The following is an 18,048-nucleotide window of genomic DNA, read 5'->3' on the forward strand; positions in this document are numbered from 1 at the left end:
AAATTGTTTAGGACTAGTGCCCCTTCATTGCCCTCTTTTTCAGTTTTCTCAGGAGGAGTCTTGCTTGTTTCATTTTCTATATGAACTTTAAAAATCTACTTATTAAAAAGTTCGTATTTTTATCGGAATAGTGTTAAATTTACAAATTAATATAGGGATTAGTTTCTGAGACCTAAGCCTTGAGGAACCATTCGCTGGTTCCGCTGGGAGGCACGTGGAAGGATTTGGGACTGTAACAGATCTAGGTTCAAATTTCAACTAGGCTCTTTTATTAGTTTTATTAGTTTATGGTTTATTCCAACCTCAGAAAACTGATCTGCTTATCGGGTTTCTTATAGATGAGAGGATGACTGTAACGTGTGCCCTGCAGGATTAACGGAGCCTAAATGCCTTTTCCTATGTAAATAGAATCCTTTCCTCTCTTGCTCCTTCCAGGTCTTCAGGTCATCACGAACCACTGAGAGGGAAGCCTCCAAGATCCTAGAGCGGAGCACCAGGTGCCTGGGGAGAGGTTCCGCGGAAATCGACTTCTCCAGGCCAGCGTGGGCGTCAAACGGTCCGTCGGCTCATCAAATCACTGTTTTCCGGGTGAGCCCTCTCTCGTCTTTCTCCTTGGGTTTGGAGTGAGCTATGGGGCGAACAGCAGCAGGGAGGGTTACTACGCACTGCACCTCGTTGCCTCTGACCTGCCCCTGGACCCGGCGCCTCGACCCCTTTCCTTCCCCTGACTCCGCCGCCGCTTCCCTCTCTCCCCGTTCTTCGCACACTCCTCCCTGCTCTTTTACTATCTTTTCCTTTCTATCTGACCACGCCTTCTTTTTCTGACCTTTCCCTCCTCCCTCTTCTCTGGGCCATTGCCATACTGGCCTTGCCGACTCCCTAGAGACCCCCGAGTTCCCCAACAGCTTCTTGGAGGCTCGGAGGACTGACTACCGCTAGAGTGATCTTCCTCGCTTATCTGACGGGGCCGATTTCCCGGCGGAGTGGGAGGTGGAGGGGTGGAAGAGACCTTCTTTTTCTTGGCCTGTGTCCTCAGCTCTCCTTTGTTGTGATAACCTTAGTAGCAGACGGACACTTGGCAATTTTATTTAGATGTTCTTGAAATATTTTCATTTTGTCTCAAAAAAAAATCAGTTTAGCTGAATGTTGTGCTCATGAAAACTCCTTTCTTTTAGTATCTGTATTGCATTCCCCTCCGCCTCCAGCCTTTTTCTTCTGTTTAAATGATGAGAACAGATGTCCCTCTTTCTTTTTGATAGCTTTTCTTTGGAATTAAAAATGTTAAGGTATCTGATAACTCAGAAGGGTACTTAATATATATTTGTAGCCTTAAGATAATTTATTAAGAAAAAAATATTGTATTTATTATCCTTTGTAGTTGCCTGAAGTCAGTATCAGCAGTTTGGGGCTGTGAGGGGAATGTATTAGGGAAAAGAAGGCAGATTGAGACAGCCACAGGAAAAGCTAATTCGAGTGTGAGCAAGCTACAGACCAAAAGCGGTTTGGGTAGGACTAGGAGTTCTCCTTGTTCTGCCAAGGGCAAAGCAACTTGCACCACATGCTTCGGTGGTAACCATGTTTCTGCACTATGGGCAAGGGTTCATTTGCATGTGACCTGTGCACTGAGTTAACCTTTTTCATTGTTGCCAAGGAGCTACTCTTCAGAGAAACTTGATAGAACAGCATCACTTAGAAATGGTACAGTTCCTAAACAATGGAGGGTATAGTGTCCATATGACAATAAACCTGTGACTGATTTGTGGGACTCAAAACTGGATTAAGGAAATCAGAGGCTTAAAAAATATATGTTTGTATAAAGAAATGTTGGAAAGACACAAGAAACTAATAAAACTGATTACCTATGGAGGTGGCAAACTGAGGGGGGATCAGGGTGGAAACAAGTCTTCTCTATGTTTATCTTTTTAGACTATTTTGACTTTTGAATTGTGTATTACCTATTCAAAAACAGACAAATTTTTAAATAAAATTTTATAATAGTTTCTGAGCTATGGGCATTTTAGATTACAGAAAAATTGTGAAGTTCTTATATCCCCCACACCCAGTTTCCCCCCCTTTTGTGGGGTGGGGGGCTGCACCACGTGTCATGTAGCATCTTCGTTCGCCAACCAGGGATTGAACCGGTGCACCCTGCATTGGAAGTGTAGATTCTTAACCACTGGACCACCAGGGAAGTCCCCAGTTTCCCCTGTTATTAACATCTTACATTATATAATATATTTAGCACAACTATAGTTACTATTGCCTTTTTTTTTTTTTTTTTTTTTGGCTGCGTTGCGTCTTCGTTATTGGGTCTTCATTGCTGTGCTTGGGCTTTCTCTAGTTGTGGCAAGTGGGGGCTACTCTTCATTGCAGTGCGCAGGTTTCTCATTGCAGTGACTTCTCTTGTTGCAGAGCATGGGCTCTAGGGCGTGTGGGCTTCAGTAGTTGTGGCTTACAGGCTTAGTTGCTCCGTGGCATGTGGGATCTTCCCAGACCAGGGATCAAACCCACGTCCCCTGCGTTGGCAGTCGAATTCTTAACCACTGTGCCACCAGGGAAATCTGCCTATTATTATTAAAGTCCATATTTTATTCATACTGCCTTAGTTTTTACCTGATGTCTTTTTTTCTATTCCAGAATTCCATCCATCATAACATATTACATTTAACTGTCGTGTTTCCATAGGCTCCTCTTGGCTGTGACAGTTTCTCAGACTTTCCTTGTTTTGATGACCTTGACAGGTTTGAGAAGTTCTTGTCAGGTTTTTTGTAGACTGTTACTCAACTGGAATTTGACTGATGTTTTTCTCATTATTATACTGAGGTTACAGGTTTGGGGGAGGAAGACCACAGAGGTGAAGTGCCATTCTTATCTCATCAGGGGTTCACACTGTCGACTTATCACTGTTGCGATATAAAACAACTTATAAAATGGGAAAAGGCAGAGGGGGATAATTTGTGTAATTTGAGTTTGAAGCAAAAGTTTTATTAATTTTGGAGATAGAATTGAGTTTGTTCCCAGGAGATAAGAGAGTGGGAGAAAGCCAACACATTGGTCTGAATTATAAAGATAGAATGGACTGTTCTTTGGAGAGATGAAGGTTCTGTCCTGTCACAGTTCCAGAGAAGAAAAAGCATCCCTGTTCCTAAGATATTGTCTGTCATAGCAACATCAACTGCAGCAAGAGTAGAGGTAGCAGTAGACAGAGCTTCTTTAATTCCCATGTCTCTCTTCCAGCCCAAATAGTGTGAACTTGTATGAGTGATAAAACACAATGATGATGTTGTTGTTATTTCCCCAAATTAATTATCAGTTGAATTTCTGATTTTTTGCCTTCTCTATCTTGTGCTCCTTCATCTGCTTTACTATCTGCAAATCTCTTTCAGCTCCTGTCTTGTTTCCTAATTTAATTAAATATGATAAAAAGTCTTTTTAAGTAGAAACTATTATTTTATATACTCACTTATATCCCAGATTTTGTGCTTTACATACCTTTATAAAGGGTAGATTTAAATAGTTCTTTGAGTCAGGTGTTCATTTCAATAGTTCTGTGGTGGTGCAGACTGAATAAAAACATTTGATCTGGCCGCCATGTGATCGGTGTGTCCTGGGTTTGTGGTACACGTTTGAGAGTCCTGGTTAACTCTTTATTACATCATATTGCTTTAACATCAGGGAATAAATTACATTTGAAAGGTCTGCTTATTGTGTCAGAAACCAAGGCCAAAGGTATGAACAAGGTGTCAATTCTGAAGGGAAGACTTTTATAAGGATGGACCCACACCCAAAGGTCTCCAGCATATATAATGGGGATACTTTACAGATTCCTGTGTGTGAAAGAGCTTCTCAGTATGAGGACCAGTTAGAAAGACAGGAGGACAGGCCTGAAGAAGAAAGACAGTATAAATGCAGTGAGTGTGGAAAGAAGTTTGCCCAGAGTTCAAGCCTTGTTCGACATAGGAGAATCCACACTGGAGAGAAACTCTATGAATGCGATCACTGTGGAAAAGCCTTCAGTGCACGCTCAACCCTCACTCTGCATGAAAGAATCCACACTGGTGAGAAACCCTATACTTGTAATGAGTGTAGGAAAGCATTCGGTGTGGGGGCACACCTCCTTATACATCAGAGAATCCACAATGGAGAAAAACCCTATGAATGTAATGAATGTGGCAGAGCATTTAGTGGGAACTCAGACCTCATCAAACATCAGAGAATCCACTCTGGTGAGAAACCTTATGAGTGTGATGAGTGTGGGAAAGCCTTCAGCGTGAGCTCAGACCTCATCAAACATCAGAGAATCCACACAGGAGAGAAGCCATATGAGTGTAAGGAGTGTGGGAAGACCTTCTATGTGAACTCAGCCCATATTAATCACCAGAGGATTCATTCTGGAGAAAAGCCCTATAAGTGTGGAGAATGCTGGAAAGCATTCAGCCAGATCTCAGCTCTTATTCTTCACCAGAGAATCCACACTGGAGAGAAACCATACAAGTGTGGCAAATGTGGGAAAGCATTCCGTGGGAGCTCTAATCTTACTAAACACCAGAAAATACATGCCAAAGGAAAGTGTCATCAGTGACTTACTTGGTAAAGATGTTACAAAGGCTTTTTTTAAATATCAGAAATTGTCACCAAAAGAAGAGTTTAGTAAAAGTTAATGTTTTAGTTGACACTTTGTTTCTTAGAATATCGAAGAAGTGAGAAGTCAATGAAAAAGGACCCCATCATCATAATAATTGATTTAAGTCTCTAAAATCACATCTACCTCTGAGAATGCAGTTTTACAACTCATATGGTAAATTATACCGTAATGTAGTTTGTTATGGTTTAGTAAGAGCAAACTTCACTATTTCAAACATGATTTTTACTTTTTTTATGTGCAAGCTTTTTGTTGTTGCTGTCGGTATTAGAGGTGAACCATTAAATTTTGAAATTGGAAGTAATGTAGGTTGGTGAGACAGGGATTACATATCCGCATTGAATCTGGAAATACTAACCTATTTGTCTTGATTTCTTTGGCTTTGATGTAGTACTGTACTCTCAGAGATGGTTAGATGAGTTAGTGACCTCTTGGCAGAAGGCAGACTATCTCTTTTTAAGTAGAAATCCCAACTGATAATTCTTCAAGGTTATTCCTTTTGGGGGCCGGGGGAAGGGTTCTGCCTTGCACCTCATGGGATCTTAGTTCCCCAACCAGGGATCAAACCTGGGCCCTCTGCAGTGAAAGGGCCAAGTCCTAACTACTGGACCACCAGGGAGTTCCCTCTTCAAGGTTTTTCTTGCTTAGGTAAAGCCCCAGGCCTGACTAAGACTCTGTCCTCCCAATGCAGGGGGTCCTGGTTCGATCCCTGGTCAGGGAACTAGATTCGACATGCTGAAACTATTAGTTTGCATGCCACAACTAAAGATTCTGCATGCCACAGCAAAGATCCCACGTGCTACAACCAAGACCCAGTGTAGCCAAATAAATAAATAAAAATAAATTAATTTTTTAAAAAGGTTAATTATAAGCCCCAGGCCTTTTGGACTTAATAATCCAATAAACTGAGCTTCCTAAACCAAAAACCTCCCAAAGAGTGTCAGGTACTTCTGACCCTTGCTTTCAGTGTTTCTCAAAGTGTAATGTGGCATATGCAAAGACTCAGAGGTATGAGATGGAACAAGCTTGGGGAACTGCTGTCAAGGTGGGGTTGGCATTAATCTTAAGATGACTTTCAAGGACCTATTTGAGAATAGAGAAGCAGACGTAGAGAATGGCCACGTAGATGCTGGGGGAGGTGGGGGGAGAAGATGAATTGGGAGATTGGGATTGACATATGTGCACTGCTATGTGTAAAACAGATAGCTAGTGGGAACCTGCTATATAGCACAGGGAGCTCAGCTCAGTGCTCTCTGGTGACCTACATGGGTGGGATGGGGTGGGGGCAGGAGGGAAGTCCAAGAGGGAGGGGATATATGTATACATATGTCTGCTTCACTTCGTTGTACAGCAGAAACTAACACAACAGTGTAAAGCAACTATACCCCAATTTAAAAAAAAAAAAGAATCTAGGACGTCCCTGGTGGCGCAGTGGTTAAGAATCCGCCTGCTGATGCAGGGGACATGAGTTCAGTCCCTGGGCCGGGAAGATCCCACATGCCATGGAGCAGCTAAGCCTGTGCACCAAAACTACTGAACCAAGAGTCACAGCTACTGAGCCCACGTACCACAATTATTGAAGCCTGCATGCCTAGAGCCCGTGCTGCATGACAAGACAAGCCATGGCAATGAGAAGCCTGCACACTGCAACAAAGAGTACCCCCTGCTTGCCACAACTAGAGAAAGCCTGTGTGCAGCAATGAAGACCCAACTCAGGGATAAATAAATAAATGCATACATACATACATAAATTTATAAGCAAACAAAAAAAGGATCTGTTTGAGTGACTGTGAAACTTGCTATCTGTAATCAACCAGGAGAGCTGAGATTTGGGAGGTGGTAGAAAGTTAATGGATTCAATTCAAGAAATGTCTGTGCTGTGTCTGTAGAAATCCCAGTAGAGCTGTTCACTAAACTATAGCCTGACTATCCCCAGGCCTAAAACTCTATGTTCCATGCACATATGAAATGCAAAGGAAATCTGGACTTTAAAATTACTTTGTTATTATTTTTCTTTTTTAATAGTGATTTCTTACTCCTGGGTAGTGGGCCTAAAATCCTTTTGATCCCTGAAACTTAATAATTCGAGGTTCAAGGTGAGCACCAAATTAATAGAAATTGCAGACTGCTTTGGTCCACACTGTGGACAGGTAGGCAGGAACACTCTCTGGGAAGCTGAAGTGGTGTTCACTTCAGAGTAAGACTGTTGCAAAGGATGCACAGTTTCCCTGAATTCTCATCAGCAGTTAAGGCAAATCAACTGTAAGACACACTGGATTCTAGGTAGCTCTAAGCTAACTTGTACCCTCAAAAACTGAGGTCACAGACATGTTAAAAAGCATATCATGAAGTCTCTGTTATTGAGGTGGTGCTTACCACACTACTCAGATAACTTTAGGCCTGGACATGGGGGCTGATGGCAGAGGTCATGGTTCTGCAGCTCAAATTGAGGAGATAGGACCTCACTCAGGGCATGAGGCACATTAGAGAAAGTAAGTCATGTACTTGTAGGCAGTGAAGGGCTTCAGTGAAGGGCTTCAGCGAAGCTCCAGGAAGTTGACTTTGCTATGCTAGATTGATGGTGTTAATTCCTTTGCCCTACTTCTTCCTGCCTTTGGCAGTTGAAGGAGAGTGTGGTTTCTCTCTGCTCTGCTCTGGAGAGAGTTCCCTGTCAGCCCCATGTCTATGTTATTATCACCAGTGTTTTCAGTATTTACTTCTTTGGTCCCAGTTGTCTTGGTTTGTTCATAGGATGGAGGTTTGCAGACAGAGTCATCTGGGTGGAGAACACTCTTCTGGGATCAGCACTGAAGTGATGCCATGTCCCACCCAGACCAGCACAACTGTAAGTCCTAAGCAGTAAGTGGTGAGTATTCTGAAAATTTCAATGGAACAGACATTCTGGAAAAAAATTTCATTTACTGAAGAATTGTTAGGTCAGGGTATATGTAACATGGTTATTCCTTGTAAGCTCAAATTAAGGTATTAATGATTATCTATTTTAGGTTGGGCCTTGTACAGGTACTAGGAATACAAAGATAAATGAAAAAAGCACCCTACACTCCAGGGGCTTACAGAGAAAAGGGAGTAGATAGAAAATTATAATTACAGTGATAAAGCCATTGATTTGTACCAAATGCTTTGCATTAAAAGTGTAACAAGTACTTCTGAGAGGGTTGGAAAAGCTTCGAAGGAGGATGAAATCTTGAAGAAAGAGTGAGTTCTTCAGCCACATGAAAAGGAATGAAAGAAGGTACAGTGGGAATAATATGTGAAAAAGCATGGTGCATCTGGGGGAAAAGAAGGAAGTTTTCAATGACTGATTATAGACTGCATTATGGAAGTAGTGCTAAATGAAACTGGAGAGAGAGCCAGAGGCCAGACATAAAATTCCTTGTTTTCTATACTAGGAAGTGTGAAACACCTTCTCTAAGCTAGTATTTGTTTTTCAAACACTTTATGCAGTAAGAAATGCATTTTATATTGTAACTCAGTGTACCGTTGTTGAGAGAGACAGTCCTTCTTGAACCAGCTGTACTCCTACATGTCTTGCTAGGTGTGCCAGCACTGCAAGGCTCTGGCCACTCTTACCCAGGCCATTTCTTAGCATTGTTTATACCCTGATAACCTTGAGAGATAAAGTTACATCCTTTGGACAAATAGTAGGCTAACTTACTAAGTGCTTATTGGTGGTTTGATGTTCTTCATGGAAAGTTCCTATTCAATTCCTACACTTGTTTTAGGAATTATTTACATATTCTCAATATGAGCCCTTTTCACAGAGAATGCAAATGTCCTTTCCAACTCCATGGCTTGCCTTTTTATTTTCTTAATGGTGTCTTTAATGAGCATTAGCTTTTTAAATTTAACATAGTTTATCAATCTTTTTCTTTTCTATGTGTCTTTTTGTTTTGTCTTTTGAAGACTTCTTTGCTTAGAGATCATGAAGATTATTTAATCTTTAAAAGTTTTATAATTTTGCTTTTCCATTTATATCTACAATCTATTTAAAATTGAGATTTGTGCATGAGTTGAGGTAGAGTCAAATTGCATTCTTTTCCCATATAGGTGTCCAGTTTATCCTGCATCACTTATAGGAAAGACTGTCTTTGCCCACTGTTCTACAGTGCTAATTTGTTATACATTAATTGTCCATATATGCATGGGTCTGTTTCTGGTTTATTATGTTCCATTGGTTTATTTGGCTATCCCTGCATCAGTATCACATTTCCCTAATTATTGTACCTTTATATTACATCCAGGTATGCAGTGGAACAAATCATCCCACCTGAGGAGTTCAGCTCCAAATTTCTGTGTATGATTTTTCAGACCTAACCATAGGCAGTTACAAAGGCCTTACCCATCATGAGTGTAAAGCTACCCTCCTACACAAGACTTTGAGGCACAGCCAGTGCCTGCAGGCTCTGAAGGGAACTGTAGTCAAAGACTCAGACTGCCTGGCCAGCCATGCTCTTAGGCATATCTGCACTCATAGTCCAGGCACCTCCTTTTGAGGGCCTTTTTATTGAGGGTCTTGCCCAAGTAACCCTTCAGGGTTCTCCCACCGCAGTAAGACAAGACACTTTTGTCCACTCTGACAGTGCTAGTACTTTTCCAATCCTAGCATTTTCCCCTCTTTTTCCCCCTGGCCTCTGGGTCCATAAAATGACTGGAGCCTTTTGTGTGGTGCTGTCTTGGCAGTGAGACAATCCCTGCACCTGTGCTGATTCACCTGACCCTTGCCTGGCACTCTTCCACAGATAAGAATAAAACACTGCAGGAGACAGCACTTTTTCCTTTGGGCCTGTTGCTGATGCTATTGCAGTAAGTGATTAAAGGCTTGGCTGTTACTTTCATTTTTGCCTGTGTTAACTGATTAATGCAACACATTAATCTAGGATCCAGGCTAGAAGAGTATTCATATGTTGAATATGCTGCTTTTATGCAAAAGAAAAACAATGGTAGGACCATATGATGGCTTTCAAAGCATCTATTCAGGAGTAGCATATGTCATTTCCACTTATGTTTCATTAGTCACAGTAAGTCAAATCACCAAGCTTACTATCCACAGTGTAGAGAAAAATAAAGCTTACAAAGAGGACAATGAATAACTAAGATATAATCTACCACTAACATAAATATATCTATCATATTGGCCAATATTTATGGAATACTTTCTATGCTGGGGCTTTTTCTGAGTGCCATATATATATGTATGTTTCTCAATGAAAAATAATGAAATGAGATACATACTACTGTACTCCCATTTTACAGCTAAAGAAATTAAAGAACAGAGATATTAAATAATTTGCCCAAGGTCATGCAGCTAGGAAATGGTAGAGTCAGGAATTGAAACCAGAAGTTTAACTTGACAACTTTTTCTCTTAACCTCTATGCTATATTATGAAAGTTTTGATCTGAAGGTTGTTTACGCACCACAGTAGGCCTTAAAAGCCAGTGTGTTATGCTGGTAAAAACTTTAAAGGTAAGATTCAAGAGTCCTTGGTCTCAACCTATCTTTACCTCTAAGTAACCCTATTACTTAGGCTAATGCCACCTAGCTAGGCCTCAGTTTTACATCCTCAAAAATAAGAAGATGGTCAGGTATACTCTGATATCCCTCACAGCTTTGAGGCTTTTATCATCTCTCCAAATAGTAAAATGCTTTGTTATGTGTTGACCTTTTCTTTAATCTGCTACTTTATATATTGTTATGTTCACAGAAGCTCTTGAATAAATGAGTCTCCTTACCGGTCCTTTCTTTCTATTCTACTTCTGCTTTATATTAGTGATAATACTAATAATGAGTAGATTCCATTTACTTAGACCTACTCTGTTCCAGGTACTTTTTCAGGCTCCTTAGGGTAAATTATCTCATTTAAAAGTATAGCTGCTATATTTAGAAAAGAAGCAAAGCTGAAAAAAAAATGCCCTAAACATGCCTTTTGAGAACTTAAAGCACAGGAAAATAAATCCAAGAAAACAGAAGAAAATACAAAAGATAAGAACAGAAATTAATGGAAAAGCAAGTATATACTTTTACTTAGAACATTCACACATTACGAGTTGTTTTACATAGCTTCTCTCTGTAGACTACTCTCATATATGTTACATTTGACTCCCTCTTTCTGCCTCTGGGGTAAAGATGCTAATTTCATTGTCAACCTGTTCTTTCAGATGGTGACTCCTGGCCTTAAATAAGGAGTTGTTTCAAAGCAGAGTTTTCCAGAAGAAGTCTAACACACAAGGGAGATGTTCAGAAGACTAATGGGAACATCATCAGGGTCTCCACACTTGGACAGGTTCATGGGCTTCTGAATAATTTACCGAAGTGAGGGAGGAGCCCCTCTGAGGACGCACAAATTACATTGCCTCAAGCCATGGAGAATATCAGTCTGATAAAAAGAGGCCTAAGACACCTGGGTGAATTCACTCCGAAGTTCAGTCCTGTGAGTGCTCTGGGCGTGGGAAGTTCTCCATTCAGCTTGTGCACAATTTCCAACTTCAACTGTAATGAAAGAAGCAGCTTCTCATTGTAAAGAGGGTGGAAGTCATTGATCCAAAAATATCCCTTCCTAATAAAACAAAGCCTAACACACAAGCAGCCCGGACCAAGCACCAGTATGTCCAAACTTAAAGAAAGCCCTATAGATCCTCAACCTGGAATGACCTTCAGTGTAAACCCAAGTCTCATTAAACAACAGAGAAGCCATCCTGAGAAGAGTTTCATGAGAATAAAGAATGTGGCAAAACCTTCAGACCCTGTGGAGTGATCTTGTCAGACATCAGAGAACCCTTAGTGATATCTTCAGTGTCAGAAGCCTTCTGTCTGAGCCCAAGTCTAATTAAACATAAGCAAATTCATTTTGGACAGGAGCCTTATCTGTCATGAGTGTGGCAAAGCTAAGTTCTCTAATAGCCTTGCTAAACATCAGAGAATCCACACTGAAGAGAAAACTTATCAGTGTAAAGAGTGTAATACTACAGAGTTCTTTGTAGTATTCAAGTCTGGTCACCCACCGAAGAACCCACAATGGAAAGCACCATTATGAATGTAGTAAGTGGGGAAAGGCCTTCATTTGGAAGCCAGCACATATTACCAGAAAACCCATGCTAGAGAGAAAACCCATAAATATTAAAATGTGGGAAGGCCCTCACTTAAAAGCTCAGTCTTAAGCATTAGAAAATCCACACTGGAACAAAACCCTATGTATGTATGACTGCTGTGGGGACGCTTTCAGTGTTAGCTCAAAGCTTAAAGTGTAGCAAAGATTCCATGTGGAGAAAAGCTCTTTAAGTGCAAATAATGTTAGGAAAGCCTTCACTCAAAGTTCATCTTATGGGGAATTCCCTAGCAGTCCTGTGGTTAGGACTCCATGCTTTCACTTCCCACCCACCCCCCCACCCCCAAAAAAAAGAAAGAAAACAAGTTCAAATCTTACCAAACATCAGGGTCCACACTGGAGAGCAGCCTTATGACTGAGACAGGTATGGGAAAAAATCTCTTGAACTCATCTCTTACTAAACATCAGAGGATACACAACAAAAATGAACCTCAATAGTCAAATATACAGTAGAGCTATAACATAGAACTTTTCAACATCAAATGTCACCACTAAGAAAAAACCCAATTGCAAAAAAATCACTTAAATGACATTATTTTATGCAATTAGACAAGTGTTATCAGAAAGAGACTGTTAAGTCACTTTGGGCAAAGTTGAATGAAAACAGATTCCTGTGACAGATCACAATGGATATTTAACTGTCTTTGGCACAGTTAGCTTTTCATTTTCTACAGTAAATGTAGAGAGAGTAGGGGGATGTCTTTAAAACTAACCACAACCTTGGATAATTCAAATATCATTTATTACATTTATTTTTTGTTTGGAATTCATGATGCTAATTAAAATACTTTTTATAAGAATGGTTTTGACATTGATTCCAATGGGTATACACTTCTACCAGACTTGCTCCCTTTTACTTTTTATCATATTAGTATATCTGGGAAATGAAATCTGTGTTTTGGTAAATCATTTCACAAAATTTCCTATCCTTTGTTAAAAAAAAAGATGGTGCAATGTGGGTGGGCCATGTGTACGTGTGATATGCTAAACATAGACCATATTTACCTTGTTCATCTTTGTATCTCTAATATATAAAATAGTGACTGATGCCGAGAAGGCTTGTGACACATTCTGTTGAATGACTGCTTGAAGGGGTCTGTTTATGGGTTGGTATCAGTTCAGCCTGAAGAAGGACCTCTAGTAGTTTGCCATAGGATCTGCTGTCTTCCCAGACGTGGTCAAAGAATGACCTTGGGTGGTGCTCAGTGTGGATTGGTTACAAACTCATTCATTTCATGCTGCATCATAATCATTGGTCTGTGGGTGGCCTTACTTTCAATATTATACATTTAGGCCTTTAACCAACTCTATTATAAACAGTCTTGGTCTGAACACCTTTGGGAGTTTTCCTGGGAAACATACCCAGGAATGAAATTGCTGAGTCACAGGTTATGCACTATGTCAATTTTACTAGCAGATAATGGTTTCTGTTCCTTGGGAACTAAGAGATCTACCTGGCGCCTTACCCGAGCATGATGTCACCATTTCTGCATGGATTCTTAAGAGCATCATATCCCAACCAGCCAGGTACCCTCTCATCTGGTGGTAGGCTGGGGTGACGTGAATCTCCAAGGTAGGAATAAAGAAACCTCAACTTCAAGAATAATGCCTGACTTCTCAGGGTCTGATGCAAACCAATTCTATTAATTAAAATAGTGTGCTTAAAAGCTACATATCAGACCATGTTGTGGATAAAGGGGAAATAAAAGCTTTTTTGCTTCTACCTAAGAAACAGCATCCCAGAAAGGCAGTGTAGCAGGTGCATAAGTCCTGACATTAGGCCTGGAGACACCAAAACTGGATTCTGGGGACTGCCAAGGTGGAGGTTAGTGCTGATAAATTCCCTCCCCTTGGTATGTGGGACCCCAGATGACTACACTCTAAAAGTAAGAGTGAACCACACATAGGCTCACCCAGGGGGCTGCAGCTCAGCTTTGAATTTCTCAATTTCTACAGCTGGATTTAAGTGATTACATAATGCTAGTGCCCTGTGTTAGCAGGAAATCCTCTGTAAGGACATACTAGTCTACTAGCTCTCAAATTATTTTTACAAACAATTTAAAAAAACTTTTTTTTTAACTAGGCACAAGAGAAGACAAATGAAAAGTCAACAGAAGCAATTGAGAGTAGAAACACATCTACTGGGAATCCAGAATTTGAGTTACTGGGCACAGATTTTAAAATAACAATGTAACAATGTTCAGAAATGAAAGATAAGATTAAGAATTTTAACAAAAAATTGGAAACAATGAAAAGAACCAAATGGAAATTCTGAAATTGAAAAACAACAAAGAATTTGTGGATGTATATAACAGCAGATGAAGCACAGCTGAAGAAAAAATTAGTAAACTACATAGTTGACTAATATCTAGAATGAAGAAACTATCTAGAATGAAGCACAAAAAGGACAGAAAGGATGGATTATATAGGAAAAGGGTAAGAGATATAGAGACTACAGATCCAAAATATTCGTAATTAAGGTTGCAGGAGAAATGAACGAAAATGAAACCAGACACAATATTTAAAGACACAGTAACTAAAAACTTCGTAAAATTTCATCATGTGGTTAGCTTCACTGACAACCAAGCCCCAATCCTTAGGTGCTTTCCAAAAGTCACCTCATTAACATAAAATATCTCAACATTGAGGAAATTCCAAGGTTTTTAGGAGTCTAGTGCTAGGAATGGGGAGGAAGACCAAATATATATTTCTTATTATAAATTACAATATCACAGGCACAATCTACCAAAACCCCTACAGAGGTAAACAGATCATTTGATTGGCCTTTATCTACTGAAGAAATTGAATCAATAATTAATAACCTACCAAAACAGCACCAGTGCAGGTGGGTTCACTGGTAAATTCTACCAAATATGTATAAATACTATTTCTTAACAGATAATAGTAGCAGAGGGAATACTTCCTAATTCATTCTGTGTGTAAGGCTAGAATTACCCCAAAACCAAAACTAGACAGAAGCTTTACTTGAAAGGAAAACTACAGACCAATATGTTTCATGAGTAGATGCAAGAATCTGCAACAGAATATTAGTAACTTGAATCCAACAATGTATAAAAAGAATTATACACCATGACCAAGTGGGATTTACCCCAGGCATGCAAGGTTGGTTCACCATTCAAAAATCAGTTAATGTAATCCATCACATCAATAGGCTAAAGAAGAAAAAATATATATAATCATATCAATAGATGCAGAAAAAACATTTGACAAAATCTAACACCCATTCATAATAAAAATTCTCAGCAAACTAGGGATAGAGAGGAACTTCCTCAACTTGATAAAGAACATATACCAAAACTACAGCTAACATCATACTTAATGATAAAAAACTAGATGCTTTCCTGATAAGATGAGGAATAGAACAAAGATGTCACTTCTCACCACTTCCATTCAACTTCATACTGGAATACTTAATGCAAATAGCCCAGAAATAAACCCACACACCTACAGTGAATCTTCGACAAAGGAGGCAAGAATATACAATGGAGAAAAGACAGTCTCTTCAGCAAGTGGTGTTGGGAAAGCTGGAAAGCTGCATTAAATTATTGAAGTTATAACACTGCCTCACACCATACACAAAAATAAACTCAAAATGGCTTAAAGACCTAAATATTAAGATATGATACCATAAAACTTCTAGAAGAGAACCTAGGCAAAACATTCTCTGACATAAATTATAGAAATGTTTGCACAAACAGTGCAAGAGGGTTCCCTTTTCTCCACCCTCTCCAGCATTGTTTGTAGATTTTCTGATGAAGCCCTTCTAACTGGTGTGAGATCCTACCTCATTGTAGCTTTGATTTGCATTTCTCTAATAATTAGTGATAGTGAGCAGATTTTCATGTGCCTCTTGGCCATCTGTATGTATTCTTTGGAGAAATGCCTATTTAGGTCTTCTGCCCACTTTTTTATTGGTTGTTTTTTTTTTATATTGAGCTGGATGAACTGTTTATTTTGGAGAGTAATCCTTTGTTGATTCGTTTGCAAATATTTTTTCCCATTCTGAGGGCTGTCTTCACTGAAAAATAACATATATATATAAAAAAGAATATATATATTCTTCCTTATAGATATGTATATAACTGAATCACTGTGCTATACACCTGAAACTAAACACAATGTTGTAAATCAACTATAATATAAAAAAATTTTTTTTAATTTTTTAAAAATTTCTGAAATATACAAGGAACTCCTAAAACTCAACAATAAGAAAACAAATAACTCAATTTTTTAAATGGGCAAAAGATCTGAACAGACACCTCACCAGAGAAGATATACAGATGGCAAATAATCATATGAATAGATCCACACATCATATGTCATTAGGGAATTTCAAATTAAAATACCTATTAGAATAGCTAAAATGCTAAATAGTGACAATTCCAAATGCTGATGAGGCTGTGGAGCAACAGGAATTCTCATACATTCCTGGTGGAATTGCAAAATGGTACAGCCACTTCAGAAAACAGTTTGGCAATTTCTTACAAACATACTCTTACCATATGATTCAGCAATTGCACTCCTTGGTATTTACCCAAATGAATCGAAAATGTATGTCCACACAAAAACCTGCACAAGGATTCTCATAGCAGCTTTATTCATAATTGATAAAACTTGGAAGCAAGCAAGATTTCCTTCAGTAAGTGAGCGGATAAACAAACTGTGGTACAGCCAGACGATAGAATATTCAGCAATAAAAAGAAATGAACTATCATGTCATGAAAATCCATGGAGAAATGTTATATGCTTTTTGCTAAGTGAAGGGGCCAATCTGAAAAAGCTACAAACTCTGGTTGCAAATACATTGTAGTGTGCTCCAAGGACAAAGAACCAGATAGACTCAAAGGGCCAATATTGCAGGAACAGAGTTACAGGACTCCTATCACTCTGTACAATGCCACAATTGCAATGTCCCAAAACTTTCCCAAGCAGCATGCCACGTCCCTTGCCCATCCCATATAAGGAAAGATATTTGCCCCATTTTTCTCCCACTCAGCATACTAAAAGTATACATTCTCTACCCAGTCAGCAGGTAACTGCAGGTTCCCTGGCTATAAAAACAGGCAAGCAACCCATGCTCTAGGTCAACTTTCCCTGGCTACCAGTAAGTCAGCCTTTTGTTCTAACAGCGACCTTCTCTCTATTAAACTCTGTCTTCCCTGCATTCTGCCTTGTGTCTGGAAATTCTTTTCCAACCCGCGCTCCGACCACGACATATATGACATTGTGGAAGAGGCAAAACTATGGAGACAGTAAAAAGATCAGTAGTTGCTAGGGGTTGTAGGGGCTGGAGTGTGAGAATGATGAAAGGGTGGAGCATAGGGGATTTTGGGGGCAGTGAAGCTGTTTAGTATGATACTTGCAATGGTTGCATGTTATATATTTTCCAAAACCCATAGTGTATTACACAGTTTATATTAACCTTAATATAAACTATGGACTTTAGCTAATAGTACATTATCAATATTGGTTCCCTAATTGTAACAAAGATACCGCACTAATGCAAGATGCTAATAATAGGGTTTGCGTGTGGCCCGGGAGGGGATTTGGAGGGGCCAAATAAGTCGTACTTTCTGCTCCATTTTTTCTGTAAACCTAAAACTACTCTTTAAAAATAAAGTCTATTAGGTTTTGTAAAGTATTTTTCAGCAAAAAGACATCGTTGGGAGTAAAAGGGAAATGGAAGCCAATATCTGGTGTTCATACAGCAAAGAGCTCATATCCAGAATGTAAAAAGAACTTTGACTCATCAATAATAAATACACTACAAAAAGGGCTCAGAGCTAAGTTCTGGAATGCGGTGAGTCTCAGCAACCCTGTGGGTGATTTGAACTTTATGGATTAGCTTAGATTTCCTCAGAAGGCGGGGGAGAGAAAGAGGGGAATAAACATCTCAAGCGCAGAGTGAAATGCTCCTCCCGCCCCAGCCGAACCTGGAAAGGACAGTGGAGCCGGCGACTAGTAAGGTTGATCATAGAGAGGACCGCGCCTCCGGATTCCTAGGCGGGCACCGGAAGTGGCCTCGTGGTCCTGGGCGCCTTTTGCTCGGCTGTTCTGGGTTCCCGGTTTCTCCGGCGGGATGGTGGCTTCAGGTTTTTCCTTAACTGCCTGCCAGGGCAGTCTCCAGGGAGCGCCAGCCATCCCCAGAGCTGCGGGTGAGCGGTCGGGCTTCTCCCCAAACAAGCTGCAGAAGGCCCCATCTCGGATGTCCCGCGGGGCAGAGGTGGGACGGGGAGGGGTCTCTGCGGCTTGGGTGACCTG

General features: G+C 40.1%; 2 protein-coding genes and 1 long non-coding RNA gene across 3 annotated transcripts in view; all 3 read left to right on the forward strand.

Annotated features, from left to right (window-relative positions):
• The first annotated feature begins 443 nt into the window (after positions 1-443).
• LOC130831752 (uncharacterized) lies at positions 444-11,606 on the forward strand. Its single transcript, XR_009048103.1, has 3 exons — positions 444-588; positions 7,394-7,487; positions 10,820-11,606. It is a non-coding gene; the product is annotated as an uncharacterized LOC130831752 (long non-coding RNA).
• LOC130831699 (zinc finger protein with KRAB and SCAN domains 8-like) lies at positions 3,651-4,582 on the forward strand. Its single transcript, XM_057700049.1, has one exon. The coding sequence runs from the start codon at positions 3,773-3,775 to the stop codon at positions 4,580-4,582; it is 810 nt and encodes a 269-aa protein (XP_057556032.1). The 5' UTR covers positions 3,651-3,772.
• Positions 11,607-17,826: 6,220 nt separating the features above from the next.
• The window catches only part of LOC130831748 (zinc finger protein 883-like), a 29,666-nt gene continuing 29,444 nt past the window's right edge, over positions 17,827-18,048 (forward strand). The window contains exon 1 of the mRNA XM_057700105.1: positions 17,827-17,942. The gene's annotated coding sequence lies outside the window, so the exon portion shown is untranslated. The remainder of the gene's footprint in view (positions 17,943-18,048) is intronic.

Source organism: Hippopotamus amphibius, chromosome 11 (genome assembly GCF_030028045.1).
Source record: "Hippopotamus amphibius kiboko isolate mHipAmp2 chromosome 11, mHipAmp2.hap2, whole genome shotgun sequence".
Classification (NCBI taxonomy): domain Eukaryota; kingdom Metazoa; phylum Chordata; class Mammalia; order Artiodactyla; family Hippopotamidae; genus Hippopotamus; species Hippopotamus amphibius.